This window comes from Lemur catta, chromosome 7 (genome assembly GCF_020740605.2).
Source record: "Lemur catta isolate mLemCat1 chromosome 7, mLemCat1.pri, whole genome shotgun sequence".
NCBI classification, from domain to species: domain Eukaryota; kingdom Metazoa; phylum Chordata; class Mammalia; order Primates; family Lemuridae; genus Lemur; species Lemur catta.
The window spans coordinates 6942705-6953684 of NC_059134.1; the positions used below are offsets into that span (position 1 = coordinate 6942705).

Consider the following 10980-nt stretch of genomic DNA (forward strand, 5'->3'; position numbering starts at 1 on the left):
CGAGCCTCGTGGCTCCCTGTTCCCTGGCCTCCAAGCACCCTGCCTCTCCTCACCTTCCAAGGGGACAGGTCTTAGACACTCCCAGGTACCTTTCTCCAGTTCTCTGTAGCCGCTACCCCCTCTCCACTTTCCTCTCTCTCCTGGACCAACTCACCACCAAAGTTACAACTTACCATCACCTCTTTTACACCCTGACGGTATCAGAGACATCCATACCCTGACAGGCTCAGAACCAGGCAGAGGTGGTCGCAGGATGCTGTTCACACCATACCCTGCAACAGGAGAGGGGCCAGGATGAGGTGGCAGCAGGCCGACATGGGAGTGTTGGGAGCAGATAAATATCCTGTCCGCCAGGTTCACACTTGAAGTAACCTAGGCTCCGAATTGCTCCTCTGCTCTAGGTGGGCCCGTCTGGTTTCCATGCCCCTCACGTGGACTCTCACATAGAAGGTGACTGTATCTCCATAGACACCCTCCTTCTTGCTTTCTCAGTTGTGGCCGCCCTTTAGGCCTTTAGTTTTTTTTTGTTTTTTTTTTGAGACAGAACCTCACTCTGTTGCCCGGGCTAGAGTGAGTGCTGTGGCGTCAGCCTAGGTCACAGCAACCTCAAACTCCTGGGCTCAAGCGATCCTCCTGCCTCAGCCTCCCGAGTAGCTGGGACCACAGGTATGTGCCACCATGCCCAGCTAATTTTTTCTATATATTTTTAGTTGTCCAGTTAATTTTTCCATTTTTTAGTAGAGACGGGGTCTTGCTCTTGCTCAGGCTGGTCTCAAACTCCTGACCTCGAGTGATCCTCCCGCCTCGGCCTCCCAGAGTGCTAGGATTACAGGCATGAGCCACCGTGCCCGGTGTAGGCTTTTAGTTTTGATTTGGTGATTTTAGAACTGCCATGCTATTTCTCCACTGCCAAGAAAGGGACGGCTGAGGGCCTGTGGTTGGGATAAAGGGACAGGATTTTGGCTCAGAGTCACACAAGTGAGCAAGCATTGTTGGTCTCTTGACAAGCAGCTCATGGCAGTTCCCAAACATGGCCCAAGGAGTGGTAGGGAATTTGAAGGGAGTTTGCAGAAGTTGCAGCATTAAGGGATGATTTCTTAGAGCCAAATAAGAATAAAGAGGATGGCTCCCCACGTGTGGGATGCTACAGTGAGAGAGGCTAAGAGGACACCTGGTCCGCTCTCCCCTTCCCTGCAGCTCATCCCTGCCTGTGCCACCTCCAGGCCGTGAGGGAGGGAGCCAGGACTGGCTCTGGAGGCATTTGAAGAGCTGGACAAGGCCCCAGAGGGAGGACTGAATGGTGGCTCTGCAAATTTCCATGTGTCCCCTCGGGCAGCCCTGCGTCTGGAGAGCCTGAGCGAAGCCTGGGTTGTAGAAGGTGGCGCCACCATTCATGAGAGTCCCAGCAGGGCAGTGGGGGGCAGGGCGGGAGGAGCGCCTGCCTTGCAAGACTCTTGAAGGCCATGGAGAGACAAACAAAAGATGGCCTTGTCCATCTCCATTCCAGAAGCCCTGAATGCATGTGAGCCCACAGCACCGAAAACAGAAATCTGTCGTCCTTGTGACCCAGTGCTGGCAGGCTCTGCCTCCCCAGCGAGTGGAACTGCCCTCTCTCTGTCCTCTTTAAGACAGGAAAGGCTTCAGGAACTGCCCTGGGCTCCCGGCCACATGGCTGGAATTACTTGCCCTTGAGGCTGTGAATGGGCCAGCTCAAATGTCAGACTTTGCTTAACAGCGATAAGGTGTGGTTCTTCTTAACCTTTGCTTAATTCTTACTTGGCTTTTGGTCGTGCCATGTTCCAGTGTCTCGAATCCTTGGCTAGTTACAGCACTGAACTTGATAGCTCCCTTAGAATTAGGCTGTGTATCCAGCAGGAAGACAGGCTAGCCTGGGCATCTGTTCTTTGTCTTTGGACTAGAGAAGGACTGAGGAGAGGAAGATGCCCTGGCATTTGCTTTGAGAAGCTTTCCTAGCCACCGTGAATCTCCTGCCACTTGTCCTAGAAGTTACGGTCCCAAACTGACAGCCCTGAATTAAAGAGACTCTTTATTCTTTTGTTCGTCCCTCTGTCTATTCAGCAAATGTTGATCCCTGTTTGCTAAACATTATGCCTCTCCAGAAATTATGACATCCCCTCTTCAGTTCTCTTAAGAGATCACCTGTATGTTCCTTGTTTTTTTATTTCTTATGGGTCCAGTTTATTCACGCACACGGCAGAAGTGCACACGGTACGGAGGATGCACAGGGAGCGTTCCCCTCACCTCCACACTCCTCCACCTCCCTTCCCCAGAAACAGCTATCTCTTTGCCCCTCCTTCCAGGGGTGCTTTTGTATATTTCATATATAAGCACATATGTTCATGTGTATATAGACACACATGTTTTCAGTTCACATGGCTTAAGTTCTTTGGTCTAAAGTTGTCAGACCAGGGAACTTTTCCTTGAACTACTCCAGAGGTCAAGAGATAGCCATCCAGCGCTCCAGCCATTCTGTGTTGCTGCTTTCCAGAAAACTGTTACTTTGATTTTACTGTCTTGCCTTATAAAAAGAGACCGATGGTGTCTGTCTCCCCAGAGTGACTGATGGGCTACCTTCTGGGGTGCCAGTCTGAGACCCTCACCTGCCCCTGGTCTAGCTTTTTTCAGATTATTTCTCTGGGCCAGGAGGCCCTTTGGCTGCCTGCGGAAAATCTCGGGTCACGTCTGATACCAAAGAATGGATTCTTTTCTCTGCCTCAGCCAGCCTGTGAGCTGACACCCAACACCATGGGCTGCCACCCAGCACCGGGCTCCATGCCTCACTCCGTGCCATTGGAGCAGAGAGTCGGGACTTAATGCCATGTTTGGAGTGTGTCAGCAGACATCATCTAAAGTAAATGCTACTATAATTCGGGAGTCCTGTGTCAGTGACACATTAAACAGCTGAAAATGTACACATTTGCACATCACACATTCTCACACACACCCCAAGTTCAGGCTTCTCCTTAGACTCCTGGCTAGTGACAGAGTAGAGGCCCTGTGCACAGGATATGAGAAGGGGGAGCCCAGAAGGGACCTGTGGGCAAAACTGAGGCCTGGGAGGCTCAGCACAGCCACGCGCTAGAAGCTTCCCCATGGGCTCCTCTGTAGCAGGCCTGGGGCAGAGATCCCAGATTGTTAGAACGCTGGTGGGAAAGATGCTTATGACATGAAGAGACTGTGACACAGCTGGGCATCAGGGAGTCACAGGGAACATCCCTTTCTCAGGTTTTAAGTGGGGGGCCCCTGGGAATTTGGTTGGGTGACTCATGGTCTCCAAATTATCTCCAAGAGGAGTCCAGCAGCTCAGACTGCAGGGCTGGGCACTGTTGGATTCCCGTGTCTTATCCCTCGGAGCCCTAGAGTCGGGCCTGCCTGGCACATGGGTGTGACGACCGGGCAAGGCCAGGTCTGGGTGGGCAGGGAGGGTTTGCTGGGTGAGAGGAGGTGTGCGATTGCTCTCTGGCACAAGGTCTTGTTGACTTTGGTGCTTTGCACTGTTGTGACCTCCAGATTTTCAGCCTGGTGCTGTTCAGGAAGGAAGGACAGCAGGAGGGGCTTTCCATGAACTTGAGACGCTGGAGGAGAGAAACACGTCAGCCACTCTGGTGTGGATGGACGTTGCTGAGCTGGCCTAGGTTCCCTTTTCGTCCTTCGTACCCCTGTGCCCCTTCACATGCCTTTGACTCCAGGCAGGTCGAGTTGCTTACAGCACTCGCCTCACGTCCGCTACTCGTTCTTGCCTGGAGCCTCTGCACTCACTGTTCCTTCTTCCTGGATTTCCCTTCTCCGAACTCTGCCTCTTTTTCCGGACCCACACACACCCTTTACCTTCTCCTCCAGGGGGCCTTCCTGGGCTGCCCACCTAGCCAGAGTCTTTGCCCTCCCTCCTGTTCTGTGATCACTTCTGGTCTTACAGTGGAGTTACTTATGTCCATGCGATTAGACTGTAAACTCTTGGAGGGAAAGATCTGTCCTTGGCTCTCTCTTGAGCCTCCCCCCACCCTGTCAGCTCTGCAGGGTGAGTAGACAGATACTTCCACATGATGTTCTTTAGCAGCAAGAATACGTAGAAGCCCTGTCCCCTAGACTGTCCCACTTGCCCTGGGCACATGGATGCCCACGTTGCCTGGGGATCAGTTCTGCTGTGGGGTCTCTTGGGCTGGCTCTGGTGGGCTCTGCAGGTCTGGGGGCGGGTGCTTCCTGGCTTATGTGAGAATTCCAGGGTTGGCAGCCTCCCTGGCTCTGTCCCCTGCTGAGCCTGGTTTCCCTTTGGTCTCTGCACAGCTTGATGACCTGTACTTGATCGCCATCTGCCATCGCCGGGGCATCAGATCACTGCGGGACCTAACTCCAGAGCACCTGCCGCTGCTCAGGAACATCCTTTGCCAGGGGCAGGTGAGTTGCTTCAGCAAACCACGTCGAAGCCCAGAGAAGTTAGACTCCAGTGTGTTCCCTGGGCTCCTTTCCTTACCCTTCCCAGAGTCTGTCTTGGAAAGGGCTGCTTCTCTCTGGATGCCAGCATCGGGGACCCTGTTCAGGCTCTGTAGGTTGATTGACAAGGCCCTGTGTCCCCTGCCCTGCCCTACTCCCCAGCGCTACTTCCCGCCACCTGTCCACACCTTCAGGCTCCCCTTCCCAGCCTTTCTCTGCAGGTCCCATCTGGGCTGGACTTCTGGCCTTCACCCCACAATCTCTTATCCTTCACATCCCAGCCCCTCCCTCCAGGGCCTCCTGTCTTGCTCACGACAACCACATCAGGCCAGGCCAGTTTCTTGGCTATGCAGGCACATGACTTGACATGTGTGTCCACGTGTACTTCCTCGTGTAGACTGAGAGCAGACTAAACTCTGTAGCACCTAGAGTTCTGGGACACTTTCTATCTGGGATACTTGTTGAGTCAAATGAAATTATAGGGGGCTGAAGGGAGCCCTGGCAGCAGGGGAAGTTGGGGGAAGTGTCTGGAATCTTGGCTTGTGGTCCTGGCCTGACATTTTGACCCTACCCAGCTGAGTGGCCTGGGGCCAGTCACTTTACCTCTCTGGACCTCAGTATCTGGATGGGATCCCTTCTGAATCCACCATTCTGTGTGACTGGGTCTCAGCCTTTTTCCCCACTCTGAAGTGTAAGCTCTGGCTGCTGTGCCAGAGGCGACAGTCGCAAGGATGCCCAGCCAGGAGCGAGCTCTGCCCGCTTGGACCAGCGCCGCTGTGAGGCGCCAGTGCAGACCTGGAGGAAGGGCTCTGCCCGAGCCCCAGTGTCCCCTGCCACTGCACCACAACCTGTCTCCTCCCCTCCTCCCGTCTCGCCTGCCCATGTCACGCCCCTCTGGCTGCCATTATCTTTTTGGGGTGACTCGTTTCTGTTACGGAGCAGCCCCTGAAGCCACAGATGGCAGAGAATGATGTCTTCCTCTCGGGGAGATGACCTGCCCTAGCGGCCTGGGCAGCCTCACCTGTGGGCCACTCCTGCTGTGTCCTCCCCTGTTGCAGAGGTCCCTGGGTGAGCACTGAGGCAGAAGACAGTTCTGGGGCCCGTGAGCCCACAGTGGAGACCAGCATCTCCTCTTAACTCCAAGCCCTAGAGGCTCCTGAAGCTGGAGGCTGGTAGGCAAGACCTACCCCTGAGCAAGACAGAGGTGGGCAAGGGGAGCCAGGGCCAAAGTAGATGCTTTCCCCTTCCGAAAGGAGCTGAGACTTCCCTGGTCTGTTTGGCAGCAGCCCTCCCCCATCCCTTCTCCTTCACCCGAGTTCTTAGCACAGCCCCACCCATCGCCGCCCTGTCTGTGCTGAGAGAATGAGGCTTCCTCCCCTACCTGTGATATATTACATGTGTGTCAGTCATCCAGAGGAAGGGTGGTCCCCACAGTCTTGGGATCTGGGCCTGCCCCTAGCACTCGGCCTTCCTAGATTCCCAGTGTCATGGTCCGATGGGGTGGGGAACCCTGATCCAGGCCCCTGCCCTTCCTTCGGGGGAAAAAGTCTTGACTTTGGTGCTGCCCCCTGCCTTGGTGGACTCCCTAGAATGGAAGACAGAGGATCCCAAGCAAAGAGTGGGCAGAGAGCTGTCCGGAGGGTTCTTACTAGCTGGCCCGGGATGAAGAGGGGGCGGCTCTAGGTGGGGCATGGCCTTGGCTGTTGGGCAGTGTGATGACCCCTTGACTGCCCTCCCCTCTCCTCTCCTCTCCTCAGGAAGCCATCCGGCAGCGCTACCAGGTGCGGGGAGACCGCCTGCGAGTGTACCTGCACTACCTGCCCTCCTACTACCACCTGCACGTGCACTTCACCGCCCTGGGCTTCGAGGCCCCTGGCTCAGGGGTGGAACGGGCTCACCTGCTGGCCCAGGTGATCGAGAACCTGGAGTGTGACCCCAGGCACTATGAGCGGCGCACGCTCACCTTCACCCTCCGGGCCGACGACCCCCTGCTCAAGCTCTTGCAGGAGGCCCAGCGAAGCTGAGTCGGTGTGGGGAGAAGAGCACAGATTGGTGGAATTTGGGGAGGGGTGGGGTGGGAATTTTTTTTATCTCCAAGTGAGTTTTCTAAGAACGTATTTGGTACTGGCTTATTCTCACTCAGTGTGGCTGGCGTGGCCTGGGCAGGCGGGGGTGAGGGCGCAGGGGTGGGCAGAACCAGTGGGAAGGCCTTGAGGAGGGTAGAAAGTCTCGGGGGGCAGCCTCAGCCGCCGAGTGGAGCAGCCCTGGAGGTGCCGAGGGCTTTGTCCAGACCCCTGTGCCCACCGCCCGTGTCGGCGTCCCTGCCCTGGCTCTGCCTCTCCGTTTGCCTCCTTCCTGCCCTGCTGCCACAGCCTCCCTTCCCCCACCTCTCCTTTGAGGAGTTTCCCCCAAAAACCAAACTCAGAACCTTTCAGGAAATTATCTGTAGAGCTTTTTGATGGCACTTCCTCCTCCCCTCCCCAACATTGAGGTCACGCCTCCCGCCCTGAGTCAGCCTTGTTGATCAACTTCTTGTTGACGGGGAGAGGGGACTGGTGCCTGGAAGTGGGAGGGTTTTAATAAGAATCACATGATGCAAGCCCAAAAAGCCTTTGCCTCCGTTATCTGGTCTGGTCCGAGAGTCCCCGTCCTTGAGTTCTTTATCTGGGCAGGAAGACAAAACAGACTCACTGGAGCAGCCAGAAATCAAGTACAAAACAGCGTGTGAGCAAGGCAGCGTGACAGGCTGCAGTCGACGCGGAGCTCTGAGGGGCTCGGGCTCCAGGTGTGAGCAGCACCACGGGCTCACAGGGGCTTGAGACCAGGACGGAGCCTCAGAGTGCCAGGGGCTGGTGACCAGGCAGGGACCCATCAGGGGCCCATCTGGGAGGGATGGCATCTGCCGCTGCTCCAGCAGAGCTGGGACGTGGCACGCGTGGAAAGCACACAGGTAAACACAAGGCACTCTCTCCACACGGGAGCAGTGCAGAAACGCTCAGGGAAGGCAGGACGCTGGGCTCGTCAGTACAGCAGAAGGAAGCCCTGAGGCAGAGGGGGCGGCTCTTCCTCTGCATCCCCCGGCCGAGACCGGCGGTCTGGATGCAGAGTCCAGCCCCTCTACCTGCAGGTGAGGCCCTCAGGTGGTGGCCCAGGTGCTGCCACCTGCTCCAGGCCCACACTGGCTGTTGTGCGTTGTGGAGAGCCGCACCTGCCCTCTGTGGCCCCGGGAAAGAGACTAGAAATGGCAGGGAAGTGGGTGTGTAGTGAGGAAGCCTTAGGGACCTGTTCCAGGCTTCAGGGAGCTCAGGTGAGGCGCAGCAAAGCAACCGGCCTCTGCAATCTTCGAGAGCCCCCGGATTTGGGCAGGATGGAGCCGCAGCATAAGAACTGGTTCAGGTGGTGACCAGGGTAGGAAGGCGCATCTCAGATGGCGCCAACAGGATCCATCTCGTGGCCACCACACGTCTGAGTGTTTCCTGGACGAAAAGCGAGTACTCTTGTGGGCAGTGACACTGGCCATTGCTGGGGTCTTGGGGCAGAGGGCTGGACGGAAGTCTTCAGAGCAGCTTCCAGCTCGCAGGGCTGCTCCCTGTGTCTAGGCGTGCCCGTTCCAGGTGCCGGGGAAGAAGTGCCGCTCTTCCCCTCTGAAGGCAGACGTGGTCCTGACAAGCAAGCGCTGTCTTGGTCTCCAGCACTCAAGGAGTGAAGCGAAGCCCCCAGAGCAGGCCTTCCCACTTCTGCCCCACCCGGTGCTTCCCACGGGCCTGGGTCCGCAGGCTCTTGCTGCCATCTGTTCCTTCCCGCCATGGAGGACGGCTGGTAGGAATTTGATGCTGGATGAATACATCTGCAAAGAGGGAGGAGAGATGGGACAGACCGGGCTGGGGAGTCACAGAGGGCAGAGAGTGCCCGCCCAGGGCACGGTTCCTGGGGGACAGCCCTGCACCCCGAAAGGTGTCTTTGCTTTCCCACGGGCTGGCCCCCTCTCTGGGATAGTGTCGCCTACATTCCTCTCCCCGGCTTCATTTATCTTTAGAACAGATCAGAAGGGTCCCTCTGCAGACCTCACCCCTTATTTTTATACCTGGAAAGACAAGTCTCTGCCTGAGGCCTGGCAAGGCTGCCCCTTCAGAGCCAGCCGGTGCTCTTCTGTGATCTCCACAGAGCATGCGGCCCCGGCCGCTCCCTAGGGCCCAGCTCCTGGTCTTCTCACTCTCTATGCCTCATTCCCTGAGGCTCGGCCAGGCCCTGTGCTGGAGGGGCGCTGGGTCAGCCACTATGCTGAGTACTGTTGAGACTGCAGAAGACATTCTCTGTGTCTTTATAGGGTAATCTCTTCTATCAGATGCTCCTGGGTAGCTTGTCAAGGTAGCTTCATGCACATTGCCTCTTTTTATTTCTACTTGTAACTTAGTTTGTCTACCTTCCACCTCCAACCCCCGGCTCCCGCCCCGGCTAAATTGAGAGGGCTTGGGGCTAGGAGCTCTGTTTTAGTCATCTTTGTTTCCCCAACACCTAGAATACTGTCTGGCTCAAAGCAACTGCACTTTATAATAGAGCAGATCATTCCATGGGACTCTCATCCCTGCCCCAGTTTACAAAGCAGCAGGCTCAGGGAGGCTTGTCCGGTGTTACAGAGTGGATGTCGGCTCCAGGAAGCAGAGTCTTCTGGCCGTTTGCTACCATCTGCCCACGACCTAGGGCAGTGCTTCCCCTGCAGGAAGTGTTCCATGCACAGGTGCGAATGGAGGAATGGAGCCAGGCTTTGAATCCAGGCCTGGTTCTCAGGCTAGGGGATGCAGCGTAAGAGCCATGCTTTCCTCCCTGCTGTCACTCAAGAGCCTGACGTCCCGCCTTCCCTGAGAGCTTCCTGAACGAGGCACAATATCTGCAGCCCTACCGTGATGAAGGAGCACGTGCCAGCCCCTCCTTGGCAGCGCGACGAGTTGGTCCTGTGTGCTTGTGTTTACTCGCACGCCCTCACGTGCATGCCGTGTCCCTGCGCTGCGGGAGCTGTGGCAGATGTCACCCTTCCCGGATAAATCCTGGACCACTCCAGCCAGCACTTGGCCTACTTTCTTTCTGGCCTGGTTGGGGAAGGAAGGCAGCAATCGGAAGCATGATGGCTGTTGTTCCTTGGATTCTCTCCATTTGCCTCACAATAGCAAAGTTTCCTAATAGAGCAAAATTGCTGAGTGGTCTCAATTTGTCAACATGAAACTGAGAAAAATCACATTCAATCTCCATTGTCCATGTCCTTTTTGAATATAGATCTCCAAACTGAGAAACAAATCAAGAAATAATTACATACAAAGTGATATTTAAAAATGTTTCTCTTGTAATATTTTCATATCCCAAACATTTGAATATTCTATTGATGTAGGTCTGCCAAGTCTTCCTTCTCAGAAGGGACTGTCTTTATTCCAAATGTGTATATAATGTTAAAATGTTCTTTCTTTTATAAGAAGAAGGTGATAATTAACAGTAATTGTTTTTAAAATATCCTTAGCAAAATATTGACAACCCCTAAGTTTTACTGTTATTATTGAATATTGGATTCTGAAGTCCATGTCAACTTGAAGTCACCAAGTTTTAACCAGTGTGACAAAAGAAGCAGGAACTGAATTTGTTTAAACTGTTTGAATTTGTTTGATTTAATAAATAGGTTTTGAGCATCTACCTTTCTTTATCTGCGGTAAGAACCAGAGGTGGAGCTCAGATGGAGCTTACAAACTTGTGAGGAACACAGGCATTGGCTATGCAGTAAGGGCAGAACTGTTGAGTGCCTTGAAGTTGAGGGGGCTGTGAGGGCTTAAGCCAAAAGGAGCTAAACCTGTAGGCTAAAACTTTTTTGTTTTTGCAAAGAAGTAATTATTTGTTTTGGCAAATAAAAACCGAATATATTTATGATATAGAACATCATGTTTTGATACATGTCTACATTGTGGAATTGCTAAATCAAGCTAATTAACATGCATTACCTCACATACTTACCTTTTTAAAAATTGTGTGAACATTTAAAATCTGAAATAGTATTCCATTGTGTATATATATAAAAAATTAAAATTTCTCTGAGTAATTTTCAACTATATACTTTGTTATTAACTATAGTCACCATGTTGCACAGTAGATCTGAACTTACTTTTCCTGTCAAACTGTAAGTTTGTATCCTCTGTCTCTGTTGCCCCCACCCCCAGCCCCTGCTAACCATCATTCTCTCTGCTTCTATGAGCTAGATGTTTTTAGGTTCCACATACAAGTGAGACCATGTTGTGTTTGTCTTTCTGTGTTCTAGGCTAAAACTTGATAATTGTCATCCACAGGCAAGCACCAGCAAAGGCCCAGAAGTTAGGAAGATCGGTGCTCAGCATGGCTGGGACTTAGAGTGAAGCTTCCAGGGTGGGCATGCACACGCAGTTAGAACACAAGCCATTTTCCTTCAGAACTGTGATGAAGAAATAAAAGCCAGGGCTAGGAGGGAATCTCATACAGTTCTGTTCTACCCTGCTTGGGAAGCAGAGTGGTCTG

At 53.8% G+C, this 10980-nt stretch overlaps 1 protein-coding gene and 1 long non-coding RNA gene across 2 annotated transcripts in view; both read left to right on the top strand.

Moving 5' to 3' along the window:
- DCPS (decapping enzyme, scavenger) overlaps nt 1–7535 on the top strand; it is a 40684-nt gene extending 33149 nt beyond the window's left edge. Inside the window, exons 5-6 of the mRNA XM_045555405.1 lie at nt 4306–4416; nt 6210–7535. Of these exons, the coding sequence (XP_045411361.1) occupies nt 4306–4416; nt 6210–6476 (378 nt within the window). The 3' untranslated portion in view covers nt 6477–7535. The remainder of the gene's footprint in view (nt 1–4305; nt 4417–6209) is intronic.
- Nucleotides 51–3707, top strand: LOC123640989. Its single transcript, XR_006736190.1, has 3 exons — nt 51–85; nt 2740–2872; nt 3532–3707. It is a non-coding gene; the product is annotated as an uncharacterized LOC123640989 (long non-coding RNA).
- Nucleotides 7536–10980: the final 3445 nt, after the last annotated feature.